This window comes from Salvelinus alpinus, chromosome 11 (assembly GCF_045679555.1).
Source record: "Salvelinus alpinus chromosome 11, SLU_Salpinus.1, whole genome shotgun sequence".
Lineage (NCBI taxonomy): Eukaryota > Metazoa > Chordata > Actinopteri > Salmoniformes > Salmonidae > Salvelinus > Salvelinus alpinus.
Genome location: NC_092096.1, coordinates 22,646,205 through 22,664,036, shown reverse-complemented (window position 1 = coordinate 22,664,036; position 17,832 = coordinate 22,646,205). Strand labels below are relative to the sequence as shown.

Sequence of the window (17,832 nt, the reverse complement as noted above, 5' to 3'; positions counted from 1 at the left end):
TGGTGTATTTCATTTCCACTGGTATAAAAACCTAATCAATTCTCTTTCTCCTCAGGTGAAAAAAAGCTCACTTTTGTGTGATTGCACCAGGCAATATAAAAACAGTTCTATATTTCTGCGACAAAAGTACAGACTACTAGTTGACGATGATATACAAAGACATTGAACTTCCAGAGCCTGATAGCTTCTGCATCAGATGAGGCTGCATGTCAATCATCTAAAGTGGCTTCCTCTCCATCGTTACAGATCTAGTCATATTTTGTTTATTAACACAGGCTAGTTGAAAGCAATATGGAGAACGCCTACATGGAATTACTTTTCACCGGTCCAGTTTTCTAAAGTCAGCAATGACGTGGAAAAGAGACAAGGAAGCCACTTTACACGACTTACATGAACCCTAAGATGCATGAAATGACTCAGGGAACGACAAGATCCCTGGAAGAGTCTTGGAAGTCATATCATGAATGATTGGCTATGAGACTGAAATCAACAAGAGTGATATCTGATCCAAGAGATAGTGACCCGGGATCATGTCAGTGATGGTGACCCTCATCCAATTTGAGTTGAGTTGAGCTGCCTCTTCTGCTGCCATCATTCAATGAAATGTTTCTGACAACAGAAGTTAGTTGTTGCAACATGGGTGGTCATGTCCGTTTTCTGACCAATGCCACAAGTGGAATGATTTTCGGTAAATCACACAGCATTGACTAGTCTGGGAGGCGTTTCCCAAAAGCTGTAGCTAACGAGGTACTATTTCTCTCCACAACTATAGACCCAGACCACTTGTAGAACAGAAAAGTGCTTTATTCAATTAATTTTGCTCATTTAGACAGGCAGACCAATTCTGATATTTTTTTCACTAATTGGTCTTTTTACCAATCAGGTCAGCTCTGAAAAATATGTGATGTGAATAGATTTGATGTGATTGGTCAAAAGACCAATTAGTGGTAAAAATATCAGAATTAGGCTGCCTGTCTAAATGCAGCTATAGATTTTTAAACACATTTTTATGAAACTGTAGCTACTGTAATTTGTTAAGAGAAATTCAGAGCCACCCCACTGGGCACAGAAGTCCGTTCAACGTCTAGTTTTGATTTACATTTGGTTGAGTTGTTAACTAACGTGAATTCAATGTGAAATCAACAACAAATGTCACCATTTCATTGGATTTAGCTTAAAGGTTGGGTGAAAGAAATACGAAATGCCCTTACGTTGATGACTTGTTTCAAATACAATCAGTTTTCCACATTGATTCAACGTCATCACATAGATTTTGGGGGGTTGAAATGACGTGGAAACAACGTTGATTCAACCAGTTCGTGCCCAGTGGGATATAAGCCAAGAAGCTTTTATGAAACTCACCCTTGGCCTGATCAGTTCTCCTTTAGCCCTTCCCTTTAAATGAGACAGATCTGACCAATTAACTTGACTTGAGTCCTGTTTCATCTTGACTGTTGGGCAGTGACAAAGGAGCACCATAAGTGTAAGTATCCAGCACTTTTCTCTCACAGTCTGTAAAAAAAACAGAAAACCCCACAACCACACACATGGTCGCTCTCAGAAGTCAGAGTCAGCATCCATAAGCTCCTCCTCCATCAGGTTGGTTCTAGAGTGGATCTGCCCCCACTCCGCCCTCCTTTGACCCCCATGCGACCTCCCCACGTAGTCTGTCCTCCCAGACACCCCTGCCATAGGCGCCACCTCCCCGGAGTAGTGGAACGCTCCATTGGGCTGCCAGAAGGAGGGGGGTGGTTGTTGGGGGCGGCAGCGAGGCCCCAGGCCGAGGTCCTCTGGCAGGTCGCTGAGGGAGAGGGGGTTGAGGTCAGGGTACCTGCTCCTCTGGCTAGAGGATGCCCCCAGGGCTCCTCCGTACCTCTCCTGGTAGGGCAGGGGATGAGAGGGCCTAAACTCAGAGTAAGAGCCTGGAAGGACGTCCTCAGCTTCCTCCTGGTGCTGCCTCAGATTGGCCACCAGGCTCCTGTGGCCGGGCAGCTTGGGTAGCCGTGGCACCGAGCTGGTGCCAAACTCTCGCCGACGGTAGCCCTGGTGTTCGGCCAGCTCCTCCAGAGGACGCGCCTCCTTCTTCCTCTTCTTCCTCTTCTTCTTCCTCTTCATCATCTCAGGGGAGATCTCCGCCTCCACCATCCACAGCTTGTTCCTCTCCTCTGGCGGTGGAACTGGGTGAAAGAGCAGGGTGAGATTCAGACTCATAGTGGTAACATGGTAGCAGGATTAAATCAGACTGGTGGCTGAACTGACAATTCTGTAGCCCGGTTATAAAATACTGAATACTGCCATTGTGAGTGCAGCATTCAGTCTGGCTTAACCAGGCTAGTAACATAGGCCCTGTTTGAATCTGTACATGACTGGATAAGTGAAAGCAAAGGCCTTATCCCATTGCTTTAACCAATCCAACTGTCTACGATCTGTTATCGTTTCAAGAAAGAATACAATGAACTCAAAGAAGAGTGCAGATGTCAGACAATGTCAACAAGCAGGTGGCAGCTCTCACCAGGTGTCCCTGTAGGGGTGACAGAGATGTCCTGCGGCAGAATGGCGCCCCTCCTGGCCACCATCTTGGTGACATGCTGGGCCCAGGCTGAAGACATCTCGTTGGATGGCTCCCCGTTCAGGTCAAAGTTGATGCCAGCTACCAATGAGAAAGAAGACAAGACAGCTCAACCATTACTATCCATTATACAGTAGAAGAGCTCAACCATTACTATCCATTATACAGTAGAAGAGCTCAACCATTACTATCCATTATATAGTAGAGCTCAACCATTACTATCCATTATACAGTAGAAGAGCTCAACCATTACTATCCATTATACAGTAGAAGAGCTCAACCATTACTATCCATTATACAGTAGAAGAGCTCAACCATTACTATCCATTATACAGTAGAAAAGCTCAGCCATTACTATCCATTATACAGTAGAGCTCAACCATTACTATCCATTATACAGTAGAAGAGCTCAGCCATTACTATCCATTATACAGTAGAAGAGCTCAACCATTACTATCCATTATACAGTAGAAGAGCTCAACCATTACTATCCATTATACAGTAGAAGAGCTCAACCATTACTATTCATTATATAGTAGAAGAGCTCAACCATTACTATGCATTATATAGTAGAAGAGCTCAACCATTACTATGCATTCAGTAAAAACCCCAAAGAGGTTATTTATATGGTAGAAGGCTCCCTGGAGTCCCCTGCAGTGTTTCAATAACTAACAGTTCATACAGTCCCTCCAACATAAGCAAGCATGCTGGCCACAGCCGCCTCAGTGCTTACATTATCTGATGACTCAGTCATTCACTACTAGTGTCACTTCACTAGTGTCAGACAGACTTCTCAATGACATTCACTGCTAGTGTCAGACAGACTTCTCAATGACATTCACTGCCAGTGTCAGACAGACTTCTCAATGACATTCATTGCTAGTGTCAGACAGACTTCTCAATGACATTCACTTCTAGTGTCAGACAGACTTCTCAATGACATTCACTACTAGTGTCAGACAGACTTCTGAATGACATTCACTACTAGTGTCAGACAGACTTCTGAATGACATTCATTGCTAGTGTCAGACAGACTTCTCAATGACATTCATTGCTAGTGTCAGACAGACTTCTCAATGACATTCACTGCTAGTGTCAGACAGACTTCTCAATGACATTCACTTCTAGTGTCAGACAGACTTCTCAATGACATTCATTGCTAGTGTCAGACAGACTTCTGAATGACATTCACTGCTAGTGTCAGACAGACTTCTCAATGACATTCACTTCTAGTGTCAGACAAACTTCTCAATGACATTCACGTCTAGTGTCAGACAGACTTCTCAATGACATTCACTGCTAGTGTCAGACAGACTTCTCAATGACATTCACTTCTAGTGTCAGACAGACTTCTCAATGACATTCACTTCTAGTGTCAGACAGACTTCTCAATGACATTCACTTCTAGTGTCAGACAGACTTCTCAATGACATTCACTGCTAGTGTCAGACAGACTTCTCAATGACATTCACTGCTAGTGTCAGACAGACTTCTCAATGACATTCACTGCTAGTGTCAGACAGACTTCTCAATGACATTCACTTCTAGTGTCAGACAGACTTCTCAATGACATTCATTGCTAGTGTCAGACAGACTTCTGAATGACATTCACTACTAGTGTCAGACAGAGTTCTCAATGACATTCACTTCTAGTGTCAGACAGACTTCTCAATGACATTCACTTCCAGTGTCAGACAGACTTCTCAATGACATTCACTGCTAGTGTCAGACAGACTTCTCAATGACATTCACTGCTAGTGTCAGACAGACTTCTCAATGACATTCACTTCTAGTGTCAGACAGACTTCTCAATGACATTCATTGCTAGTGTCAGACAGACTTCTCAATGACATTCACTTTTAGTTGTAACATTGAAGCGTAGTGGAATCTCCATTAATATCAGCCAGGAGTTCCTCAATGATAAAAAAAAATATGGCATTTCATCTGCATATTATTATTATTTTTTTTTGAATGTTTGAATTTTCAGTTCAGCACTAAAATGTGCCATTTCCCTGAGAGGCATCCAATTCAGCCATTGGACAGCTCCTTCTCCGGGTCTTTGGGGTCTTACCTACTGGCCCGTCATGGGAGACAGTGTGCATGCTTGGGAGACAGTGTGCATGCTGAAGGACAGCTCCTTCTCCGGGTCTTTGGGGACTTACCTACTGGCCCGTCATGGGAGACAGTGTGCATGCTGAAGGACAGCTCCTTCTCCGGGTCTTTGGGGACTTACCTACTGGCCCGTCATGGGAGACAGTGTGCATGCTGAAGGACAGTTCCTTCTCCGGGTCTTTGTGGAGCTCCTTGCGCTTGGAGAAGGCCTTGGCTATCATCTTGCTCTTCTTTATCCTCTTGGGCTCATCGTCGCTACGGCCGATAACCCTATGACAGGAACAACAAGTAGATAAATGACAATGTGACAGACAATGTTGACGTATCCCTTGACGTGGCAATCATGGTAAATTGTGCAGACATTAAAGCTCAAATCCGTACTTGGTGAAACTACCACGTCCGTTTGAGATACTACAACAACCAAGAAGTTGCATCAAACAACGAAGATTGAATTTTTTCGCTCAGACATCATTGCAGGTGCGATAGAACAGCATAGTATGTACTGAAGAAAACAAAATGTCTGTGATGCTGGTACTCCTCTCCTCCGTTTCATCAACAAAACAAAAATAATAACAAATGCGCCGGGGGCGAACAGTGGCGCTGTTTCACCTTATGCGGATTAAAGCTTTAATACACAGATAATGCTGTGTGAATGCCTCAGAGATAATAAAATGTGTAACTCCATACTTGGAATATTGTTGTTAAAGTTCATGTACTATTTTCTTTATCTACAAGACAACAACTTTTTGCTACAAAGGGACTGCCGCCCAGTCTAATTTTCTGAGTGTGTTCTAAAGGAAATGGCTGCTTACTTGCACCAGGTGCGTTTCCAGATGAGGATAGTGGCCTTGGTCCACACCCAGGTGCTCATGGCGATGCCCGTGCCGAACATGGAGAACAGATTAATCTTTTCCACCAGTAGACTGGGACGGTTCTTGATAGTACATTCTGGGATCGGCTTGTTGGTCTGATGAGCGATCGTCACATTGGCCTCGCACCTGTTCAAAACCAGCGCAGGGTTCATCAATCAACCCTCAAGAGCTCTTTTTACACAGGCAGTTGCATTTTCTGTGGTAAAATACTCGACATACCCACACCCACTGTAAAGCTATATAAATGGGGCATATTCACATACTGAACTGTTGACATTAACCAGTTGTTTACTTGTTGAGACAGGAAAGAGAAATTTACATTTCTGAGGTGAAATTCATACCAGTCCACTCAAAGTCAACAGAGTGGAGAAATAAGGCTGCAATCACAGCACAAGAAACCGGTAGGGCTGTGGTTACCACCAGTCTCAACAGCATCATCTGCTGGGAATCTCCCACTACCCCATACAACTGAGGGCATGTTCTAATACTCTTAAATCTCCCACTACACCATACAACAGAGGGCATGTTCTAATACTCTTAAATCTCCCACTACACCATACAACTGAGGACCATGTTCCAATACTCTTAAATCTCCCACTACACCATACAACTGGGGCCATGTTCCAATACTCTTAAATCTCCCACTACACCTTACAACTGGGGCCATGTTCCAATACTCTTAAATCTCCTATTACATCATACAACTGGGGCCATGTTCCAATACTCTTAAATCTCCTATTACATCATACAACTGGGGCCATGTTCCAATACTCTTAAATCTCCTACTACATCATACAACTGGGGCCATGTTCCAATACTCTTAAATGCATATTTCCTTCCTCCCTTCCTTGAAGTAATCCCTCGTCTGTCATATTGGATTGATGTAAGGAAACTTTCCAAGGCAAAACTTTTATCAATTATGTCATGTCATATATTGGTGATTACTCCCATGTTCTGAGAAAAAATATATACAGTGGGGAGAACAAGTATTTGATACACTGCCGATTTTGCAGGTTTTCCTACTTAAAAAGCATGTAGAGGTCTGTAATTTTTATCATAGGTACACTTCAACTGTGAGAGAAGGAATCTAAAACAAAAATCCAGAAAATCACATTGTATGATTTTTAAGTAATTAATTTGCATTTTATTGCATGACATAAGTATTTGATACATCAGAAAAGCAGAACTTAATATTTGGTACAGAAACCTTAGTTTGTAATTACAGAGATCATACGTTTCCTGTAGTTCTTGACCAGGTTTGCACACACTGCAGCAGGGATTTTGGCCCACTCCTCCATACAGACCTTCTCCAGATCCTTCAGGTTTCGGGGCTGTCGCTGGGCAATACGGACTTTCGGCTCCCTCCAAAGATTTTCTATTGGGTTCAGGTCTGGAGACTGGCTAGGCCACTCCAGGACCTTGAGATGCTTCTTACGGAGCCACTCCTTAGTTGCCCTGGCTGTGTGTTTCGGGTCGTTGTCATGCTGGAAGACCCAGCCACGACCCATCTTCAATGCTCTTACTGAGGGAAGGAGGTTGTTGGTCAAGATCTCGCGATACATGGCCCCGTCCATCCTCCCCTCAATACGGTGCAGTCGTCCTGTCCCCTTTGCAGAAAAGCATCCCCAAAGAATGATGTTTCCACCTCCATGCTTCACGGTTGGGATGGTGTTCTTGGGGTTGTACTCATCCTTCTATTCCTCCAAACACGGCGAGTGGAGTTTAGAGCGAAAAGCTCTATTTTTGTCTCATCAGACCACATGACCTTCTCCCATTCCTCCTCTGGATCATCCAGATGGTCATTGGCAAACTTCAGACGGGCCTGGACATGCGCTGGCTTGAGCAGGGGGACCTTGCGTGCGCTGCAGGATTTTAATCCATGACGGCGTAGTGTGTTACTAATGGTTTTCTTTGAGACTGTGGTCCCAGCTCTCTTCAGGTCATTGACCAGGTCCTGCCGTGTAGTTCTGGGCTGATCCCTCACATTCCTCATGATCATTGATGCCCCACGAGGTGAGATCTTGCATGGAGCCCCAGACCGAGGGTGATTGACCGTCATCTTGAACTTCTTCCATTTTCTAATAATTGTGCCAACAGTTGTTGCCTTCTCACCAAGCTGCTTGCCTATTGTCCTGTAGCCCATCCCAGCCTTGTACAGGTCTACAATTTATCCCTGATGTCCTTACACAGCTCTCTGGTCTTGGCCATTGTGGAGAGGTTGGAGTCTGTTTGATTGAGTGTGTGGACAGGTGTCTTTTATACAGGTAACGAGTTCAAACAGGTGCAGTTAATACAGGTAATGAGTGGAGAACAGGAGGGCTTCTTAAAGAAAAACTAACAGGTCTGTGAGAGCCGGAATTCTTACTGGTTGGTAGGTGATCAAATACTTATGTCATGCAATAAAATGCAAATTAATTACTTAAAAATCATACAATGTGATTTTCTGGATTTTTGTTTTAGATTCCGTCTCTCACAGTTGAAGTGTACCTATGATAAAAATGACAGACCTCTACATGCTTTGTAAGTAGGAAAACCTGCAAAATCGGCAGTGTATCAAATACTTGTTCTCCCCACTGTATATATTTTTTTAGAGTATTCCAAAAGGGCCCAGAAGTCCTTAGGTCCTCAACACCTGTTGAATATAGTTCCGGGTTACTGTAGGCAACATGAGGAGAAAAGGAACTCACAACACATATTCTCTGAAGCTCTTCTCCCACTCAGCCTGGTTGAAGAAGTCATAGAAGTGGCAGCCAAACGTGATTAAGACAAAGCCAAACGCCAGGAACCCAAATATACCTGATGAAGAGGAATTACACAAATGATTAGGGATATTTCAAATGACAGAAACCTCAGGAGTCAGGACACAATATACTTTATATGAAGATAAAACCAAAGTGTTATATAACATATATCGTGCAACAGAATCTACAGTCAATCTATGATGAGGCAATTTAAGTGGCTTTATCAAAGGTTTATTCTAGCATGCTATTGTAGCATTTTGGGGGGGGGGGCAGTGCTAGGTCTAACTAGGATCGCCTGACCCAAAGGCAGTGGATCTAACCACTGCTCCAAGAAAGCTAGCTCCCTTGTGAAAGTGGTTATCTGTCTTTTCAACACTAGCTAGGTTTGTTACACTGTTATGCCAGTGGTTTGGCTCTGGATATCTGGTGATTGACAGCTAAGGGGTCATACCAAGTCTTAGCATTGTTTCGTTGATTTTGCTCGCTGCCTTCTCACTCAGAAGACCTGGGTGGTTACTCTTGATGGAGAACAACGTCATGACTCCTGCAGACACAAATAGAGGAAATCACTTTGGGAACGTCTGTTTATTTGGTAGCGTTTAAATTCTGAAATATGAAAATGTCTCGTTTTTGGGTTTGAGAGAACTCACCTCGTATGAGGAAATAGCCACCAATGACAAGCACAACTCCAATGGGAGCCAACACAAAGCCAGCACGGTAGCGGTAGTTCTTATAGCCCACGAAACAGATCCCACTGACAGAGTCTCCGTCCACCTGTGTCAAACAACAGAGAACAGAAACGCATACGTGTTTGAATGGCATAACGGCATAAAAGATAAATCATTTGGAAAACAAGACATTCTGAGTCATTGTCTTTCCATCATGAAAGACAATCATGAAAATAAATAAATTTGTCTCTGAACTGTAGACACTGTTTGGGATTACCCTATTGCAAAATAACACAGTAACACTTAACTTGAAGCCTGCTGGTATAAAGCATTAAGATTCAGTTACAACGCATTGTGAGACTTGTCATAAGCATGTATAATGTGTTATTATCATAATTATTATAAATCGCAAATCACTGAAATTATTATTTTCAATGGCTAAAAGAAATGGTAGGTGTTCCATACCTCAGCAGTGGCTAGAATAGCCACAGTGAGGATGAAGGGGACGGACCATGTGACCATGTGGAAGTATGAGGTCTTGCCCGACAGGGGCTGGTGGGTGGTGCCCAGGGCCTTGAAGGACGTGTGCCAGGCGTAGGTCAGCATGACGAACCAGATCACCCCAGACATCAGGGAGTAGTAGACGAGGCTGAAGATGATGACACACGACAGAGTCTCGGTAGACCTGGATGGAGAGAGAGAGAGAGAGAGCGAAGGAAGTTAATGACTCAATTATTTTTAAGTGTACACTGCCATTGCATTGGCTGTATGGGTGTTATTAATTGTCTGAAAATGTCAATCAATCAGCCAACCAATCAAGTTTGAGAAACAAAGCGAACTTGTGAAAACGAACCTCCTGACTCCTGTACTAGCTAAATACAAGACCTACAAACCTCACCAGAAGATTCAAGAAATACTCCTTCAAATTGTATTTTCACATCTTATCTCATAATACTCCCACTTTCTTTCAACCCCTTCAATGTGTGTGTGTGTGCGTGTACAGTGTATGTGTATGTCTCTGGGGGTTAGGTCGGAAGCAAAAACCACAACTGATTGACAATAAAATATGAAGTGTTCTCCTTTACTTACGAGGGCTCCCCTAAACGCATGGTGTTGTCACTCTTACACACGATCTCTTTGCGAGCTCCATCCATGAACTGAGCCAGCCAGCCGATACTACCCATGAAGAAACAGGTATTGATGTAGAAGAGGATGACAGCGGGGTAACGGTTTGAATTCTTCCAGTCCGCCAGAAAGGTGGCCTGTGAAAGGAGAGAGGGAAAGAGAGAAGGAGAGAAAAGATGAATATAAATGGAAAACACTTTTTGCTGTCCTTAGAAAGGCCAACTCACTGAAACACATAGCTCTCCACGAATTAATAACAATATCAGCTAATAAAAAGCATTGTTTTGACAACTTCAGTGAAAAGCAGTATGAACCCATTATCTGAACAAGAATGGTATGTGTGTTACAATACCAGTATCTTCATTCCATTTGTAATCTCAAATATAAAAGCTAAAAGTCAAGTCAAAAAAGTTGTTTCTAACAGCTGCAAGTTACACTTGGAATTCTGGGTAATGTTGTCCACAACACTGCCGTGTGAAGCTCACCAGAGTGAAAAAGGTGCAGAGCAGGGTGACGGTGCCAAACACAGCGATGTAGGCGTGCATGTCCGAGTGCTCCTCGTCGGTGAACAGGGGGTTGTTGCACTGGATGCCGCAGCCCTCCACATCTTTGTACCAGCTGGCCTGAACGTCTGTCTTCACCAGGGGGGCTTCGCAGTGTCCCGACGTGTTGAACTTCAGCTTCTGCACCTCGTTCTGTCTCACCATGGACGGAAGGCACAGTGAGCTCATAATGTCAGGTATATGAGGTATACGCCTCAATATTATATAGTATTTTATAAACTGGGTGGTTCGAGCCCTGAATGCTGATTGGCTGACAGCTGTGGTATATCAGACCGTATACCACGGGTACGACAAAACATTTATTTTAACTGCTCTAATTATGTTGGGTAATCAGTTTATAATAGCAACAAGGCACCGCAGGGGTAACAAAATGTGGAAAAAGTCAAGAGGTCAGAATACTTTCTGAATGCACTGTATATAATATATTATAGTATTATATAGTATAATATCGACAGTCATTTTATACTGAAAAACAATGACACTAGCCTGTTGACTAGATGGGTGGCTCCATGGAGGGGCCACCCACTGGGCACAGACTACAACTCAACGTCTACTCCACGTTGGTTCAATGTCATTTCATTGAAATGACGAGGAAACAACGTTGATTCGACCAGTGTGTGCCCAGTGGGTTGACAGTGCTGAAGCCCCCTCAATAATTGGCCTATAACCCCATCTGGACACATGCATAGTGAGAGCATCTACCATACCGTGCAGCCCATGGGGTACTTGTCCGTCTCCTCACACTTGAGGAAGTTGGGCCAGCCCCTCTCCTGGTCCACGATGCTGCAGGGGCGACGCGTAGCCTGGCACAGGTGCTGGCTGGGAAGCTCCACCTGCCCGTTGTCACACTTTGGCATGTAGACGGCACACAGCAGGGGCTGGATGACCGCCCAGCAGCGAGGGGCGTTCCTCAGACCTGCATGGGTGAGAAGGGAGGTGAGGGACAATAATGTAGCTTGGGTTGACTTCAGTAGACACCAAATGGTTGAGAATGCTCCTAAACTGAGAGAAATTGGCAGGTAGGTACCATAAGAAACACTCATTTTCGTTTTTCTGCAGTGAAACATTTTGCTACGGTGTGCCCTAATGAACACAAACCTGGTGCTCCAGCCTGTTTGTGCTTTATCAAACTCCTCTCTGGGTTTGTTCATTCATTGTCATGCCAACTATCTAAGTACGGTATGATATGACAACTATAATAGTGTTGGCTACAGCATATACAGAATGAGACCAGTCTGGATAAAAATAATACACATTCATCACTTCAGTGTGGTGAGGATGATGATCACTAGGGTCAGGAGATAAGTAGGACCTGGATGTTGATGATGGTGGTCACTAGGGTCAGGAGATAAGTAGGACCTGGATGTTGATGATGGTGGTCACTAGGGTCAGGAGATAAGTAGGACCTGGATGTTGATGATGGTGGTCACTAGGGTCAGGAGATAAGTAGGACCTGGATGTTGATGATGGTGGTCACTAGGGTCAGGAGATAAATAGGACCTTGATGTTGATGATGGTGGTCACTAGGGTCAGGAGATAAGTAGGACCTGGATGTTGATGATGGTGGTCACTAGGGTCAGGAGATAAGTAGGACCTGGATGTTGATGATGGTGGTCACTAGGGTCAGGAGATAAATAGGACCTGGATGTTGATGATGGTGGTCACTAGGGTCAGGAGATAAGTAGGACCTGGATGTTGATGATGGTGGTCACTAGGGTCAGGAGATAAGTAGGACCTGGACGTTGACCCTGACTGGGATTGGTAGCTGGGCCCAGTGCCTTTCAACTCAACACCTCAGCTGTTACGGCAACAGCTCCAAACCTCTTGATGAGGCAGCTAGCGTTACAATATCATGCACTTGGAAGGTCACTAGTTGTGTGGTCTGTTGTTTTTCCCATGGTGGGGGTGGAGAGTGGGGAGGGGAACCACTCTACAGATCAGCTGAGGATTAGTGGAAGGAAACTCAGGTTGATGGCTCACTAATGAGTGTTTATGCATGTGCAGGAATATCTAACACGTCAGAGAATCTTTTATTTTCCTTTCTTTATTTGCTCTTAACCCCCATTTCCTGCAAAAGTCCTATTCCCATGTATTTGGTAATTACAAAAACTATCCATTTGGAGGGGCCCTTAACATTTCATTGCCTAGTTAACAGGCTATACTATACCAATTAACCTACTGACCTCGCATGTGACTATAACCAAATCTACCTTAATGTTTAATAGCACAGTGTAATACATGTTATTACATAAATATTATATCGTGCTACTGTTTTTACTGAAAATAGAACATTCTGTTTATGTCAAATGGCAAGGTTAAGTTAAGACTAAATAATCACAAGCGAAAGTTCAATGAATAATCACTAGTGAAAGTTCAACGTATAAAATACATAGATTTTATTTTACGTTTCCTTTTGCAAATGACAATATGAGCATCTAGATTTTATCCGATGCTAATAGAGGGAGTGGGGTCTGCACTTAATAACACAACACAAATGTATAATACGTTTGTCAATTAATTTAATTTCAATTACAGTAAATGAACAACATGACCCCTTTGTACCTATGCTTATTAACCAAATACAGGCTTACCAGACCACATGGCCAACTTCTCAAATGCTTCGTCTTGGGTACTTGAGTCTTCAGCCAAGACAAGAGACGTGTGCGTGTACGGTAGTGGGGACCCAAGACATGTATTATACTTAAGCACTTCACATGTTGTAGTTTTCTTGCAGAAATCATTGAAAATTGTTTCGTTTCTCTGTACCGTTACCGCATGACTAACCAGAAAGGAGGCAGCCCAAACGCAAAGCATCCCCAACACACCAACAATGAAACTCCAGCCACGGGAAGACATCTTGGGAGAGTCAACGGTGCAACTTTGTTTCCAGGAATTAAAAAATGGTACTTTGTATTCCAGTAATCTAAAAAGTAACCGTTAATAAAAATAGCACGAAGTGCTCTTGTTCATTTGATGCCGAATGTAACATTATGATACAATGAAACGAAACGTTTTCCCAGTTTTCACGCAGTCCCAAACTTTTTCATTTAGCATTTTGTCGTATAATCCTTGATTTATCACTGGAATTCCCTACACACAATCCGATCGCAACCAAAAAACGAAAAAATCCATGCATGATATTCAATTAAAATCAAGTGGAACTATTCCTTCCGCTGTTTTTGTTGGATATGCCTATTAAAAAGAAATCAAAGTAACAGATCCACCCTCCCCCACAACTTGCCGTGAAAAGTCTGAAACTGTAACATGATCTCTAGTCTACGCGCTCCATCCCCCTCGCGCTCCCACTTTCCCCTCTTTTGCTGAAAAAACTATTTTCATTTCATCTATGTAGGCCTATCCCAAAAAAGGGCCGTTTTGGGGGATTCCTATAGAATTCTGCGATGTGTCTGATGGAGTTTGGTCTTTGTTTTTCTCGCTTGCAGTCGTGTCTGCTATTTTGTTCTGCCTCTGGTATGCACATGGTGGGGGAGAGCCAAAGTAACAAACCCCTCTCATCCCATCCCCCTCTCCATGTGTAAGACTATGCCTTATAGGAATACCAAAAACAATCTCTCTCCTGCTAGGACAGACTGCAGTAGAAAAGCCATCTGTGTACCTTTATTTCGTATGCTTGTTTGTTTAATCGTCCGTTCATTTAGAGCCTTTATTTCTGACATAACACATTCGTCAAATCAATCACAATCAAATGGTATTGTCACCTGCTTCGTAAACAACAGGTGTAGACAGTGAAACGCTTACTTATGGGCCCTTACCAACACTGCAGAATACAATAAATAATACAAATAATATTTAAAAAATAGTAACACAAGGAATATATACATAATGAGCAATGATAGCTTGGCTATATAACTGGAGTACCAGTAAGACACTCACTTTGCTCATTTCCAAAAACAAGTATTTGAAAGATCTCAAAAGACCCATATTGTCCTCCACTACTTACATCTGACCGTACCTCCTACATTTGCACTTGTTGCTGTTAAGAATTAGTAGATTTGCAATCATAGACTGATCAGTTATGTTGGTGTGAACAAGCATTTCAGTAGTCTCTTCAATAGTACTTCAAATCTGTGAATAAACTAGAGCCTCACTTTGCCATACAATTTAAATCTTAGTGATTATGCGAGCACAGTAGGCTATATTTCTTTGTCAGCCCACTCCAAAGACTGTTCATTCACCACCACAAAAATGGTAACTGCGAGTTTATCCGCCAGTGGTATGCCAGTAGCCACTCAGGGAAAGTTTGTTGTCGTGGACATAAACAAGTAAATTATCCACTCCTTAGGCTACTTTGATTCTAAAAGATCAGACAAGATTGTAATTTTCTCTGCTTAAATTGCACAGTTTCTAAATGAGTATGCAGCCTACTGTATGGGTGTTGGTTGGGGAATGGGATGGCCTGGTGGAATTATAAAAAATTAATAACTTCATGGCATTTTGGATGTGTAAAAAAAGTTTGTCTTGTTTATTTCCTTGCAGTCCATATTAATTCAGTTTCCTAGGAGACCCTCATAATGGAAATGTGGATTCTCTCTCCCAGTTAAGGTAGCACTGCTCTTCACCCGAATGAGACCTCAAACTGACCAAGAAAAGTTCCAGAGGTTGATTATAAGTTAACTGTAAATGAAGCCATAAGTGACTGACATTGGTCAGATTTAAGATTCTGTCTATATCAACCAATGGGACAGCCACACTGTAGATTTAATGAATGTTTCATCATTCACATAGACAGAACACCATACAGTCTCAAACAATCCTCTTCATGCTTGTGATGTGATCAAAAGCCTCTCTCTAACCTGACCATTATGGGGCAGTGCATTAGATGTAATGCTCCAACAGCCTACCTCCTGCTGGTTGAAATGACAATGGATGTTTTGTTTTTGGCCTGTGCTGTATGAATGAGGGGGGCTCCATGTTCCCCCGTCGTTCTCTCTGAGTGAAGCATTGGGCCTCCTTAAAACCCACAGCAACATGGCTGTCTGAGAATGAGTCAGGGAGAGACCAGGACCACACACAGAGCACGTGGGCCCCTCACTGGAGCGCCTGGCCAAATCTCTCTTGCTTTCTCTGCGCGCGCACGCAAGCACCAGAAGAGAGAGACAGACTCACATCTACAGGTCAGTTATTACAGCAGAGAGAAAAGTGCCAATGTGACTTCTCATTTCATAATGGTCTGTGTAACAGAATGTCCCCTGGAATACATATTAGTAGTAGGGACTGTGCCTAAGTCCTGTGTGTTAATGAACCTGAGCCTTCCTACAGAACACACTGTCGCTGATGTCTCAATGCCTGCCTCTGAATAACTTCCCCTTAACACTGACATTATGAACACCTGGCCTGTAGGCCTATAATGTTATAGTTCATGCAATTAGTTAAAACAACTGCAGGGCCATGTGCATATAGCAGAAAGGTGTATGGAGTAGAAGTGCTTCACATGCAGGATTGTGTGTGCTCCCAAGCCCAGGCACATCCAATTTCAGGCCAGGAATGCATCTAAGCTCAGGTTTTCATTCGCCAAACGGGGTGGAGAGGAACCATTTTAATGTTTTACGTCTGACTGTTCACAGCTATATTAGACTTTCAGCCCCAACTAGCCTGGAATGAACTTGAGTGTTTGCAACCAAATCATGAACATTTAAAAATAAAAATACACTCAACTCACTTATAATTTCCCCTGCATTTCTAATTAAACATGTTGTATTGTGGGCAGTAGCAAAACCATACTACACTTTTGTTAAGTATTGCAACACTGGCTGGTACAATCTGTGAAACTGCAGATTAGACAATAAAACAAAATACATTTGTTAAACTGATTGACTATAGAACACACATTTAGTCTTTGTGGATAGCGTACTTTGCATTTTGCATTTTGCATTTTCATGCTTTCACTTGATACTACTTGCTGCAGTAATAGAACATGGAGCTGTGTAACCTGTTGTCACAATGGTCCTATTGAAGATTATAAAGAGGTTGCAGTTCAGTAGCCATTTATGCCTATATCCATGTGTCATTTTCTCTCACGCTACCTCAACCCCTATGTCCTCATCACCCACCCACTGACAGGTCACAACAAGCCATCTGGGAGTACAATACAGGGAAAGAATGTCATGAGACTCTTAAATATACAGTAACACTTCCTTTTAGACCACCGTTTCCACTGGTATTTACCTGGTGTTTATTAGGACAATTACAAATGGTGTCATTGGGTAGTTTCTGGCACTTAATTACATGAATTCAACACAATTGGTAACCAACTAGCTGATACATGGATTGGAGTGCTTGTTGTGATGATTCCCAAAGAAACAAATAAAGAATTCATAAGCTATTGTCTTTACATAAGAGAGTAATTACCATTGTACCACGTACATTCAAAGTAAATACTCTCTGTACCTAAGGGGAATTGGGAAAATAATTTTAACATGTAAAATTGTGTTTTTTTAATGTTAATTCTTAGGATTTTACATGGGTCAGTTCCTAGAATGAATTCCACACCCGTCTGTACCGTTTAAATACAGTGCTAACCAGTAGTCTTGACCAGTAACAGTATGTTGACCCACATTTTGAGAAAACAAAACTGGTATTCCCAGTGGACCTAACTGGGTCGTGTTCATTAGGAACAAAACGGACTAAAACAGGACTTGTCCCATAAGAAGCGCTCAATTTAATTTTCCGTTGCGTGCTCTAATGAACACAACCCCGGTGAGGGGAAATGCCAACAGGGCTAGCCGACGGCCCAACATGGTTATGTTATGGAGAGTAACAGCATTAGTGTAAACTCCAGTGTTGCTGCGCTTGCCAATCTAAACACCAGTGCTTGTGTAAAAGGCGTTACGGAAAATAAGACTGTTTATTATAAAATCAGGCCTTTCTGTTGCGCTTTCAAATGGGGAAATCCCCTAGTAGCTCAGTGAGTAATAAACTACAATTACATTATTGGTCTGTATTGATACCCACAATGCTTCATATGTAAACGATATGATTTATTGAAAGGAATGTATTTACAGTCAATTTAGCTTGAAATATACACTTACTGGCCAGATTATTAGGTAAACCACCCCGTTCGCGAAAATGGGTCGCTCCTACAGACAGCGAGTCGCTTGTCAATGGCTTGCTATATAAAGCATGCAGATAGGCATCGAGGCATTCAGTTGTTGTCAATTGAAT

The 17,832-nt window shown here is 42.8% G+C and overlaps 1 protein-coding gene across 1 annotated transcript; it reads right to left on the bottom strand.

Moving 5' to 3' along the window:
- Positions 1 to 1,424: 1,424 nt before the first annotated feature.
- Positions 1,425 to 13,909, bottom strand: smo (smoothened, frizzled class receptor). The gene is made up of 12 exons (XM_071332118.1): positions 13,242 to 13,909; positions 11,358 to 11,566; positions 10,573 to 10,782; positions 10,052 to 10,224; positions 9,428 to 9,647; positions 8,945 to 9,068; positions 8,746 to 8,838; positions 8,241 to 8,349; positions 5,494 to 5,679; positions 4,803 to 4,951; positions 2,513 to 2,650; positions 1,425 to 2,177 (listed from the first exon to the last, which is right to left on the bottom strand). Exons 1-12 carry the CDS (start codon positions 13,504 to 13,506, stop codon positions 1,558 to 1,560), a joined length of 2,496 nt encoding a protein of 831 aa, XP_071188219.1. The 5' UTR covers positions 13,507 to 13,909; the 3' UTR covers positions 1,425 to 1,557.
- Between the last annotated feature and the right edge of the window lie 3,923 nt (positions 13,910 to 17,832).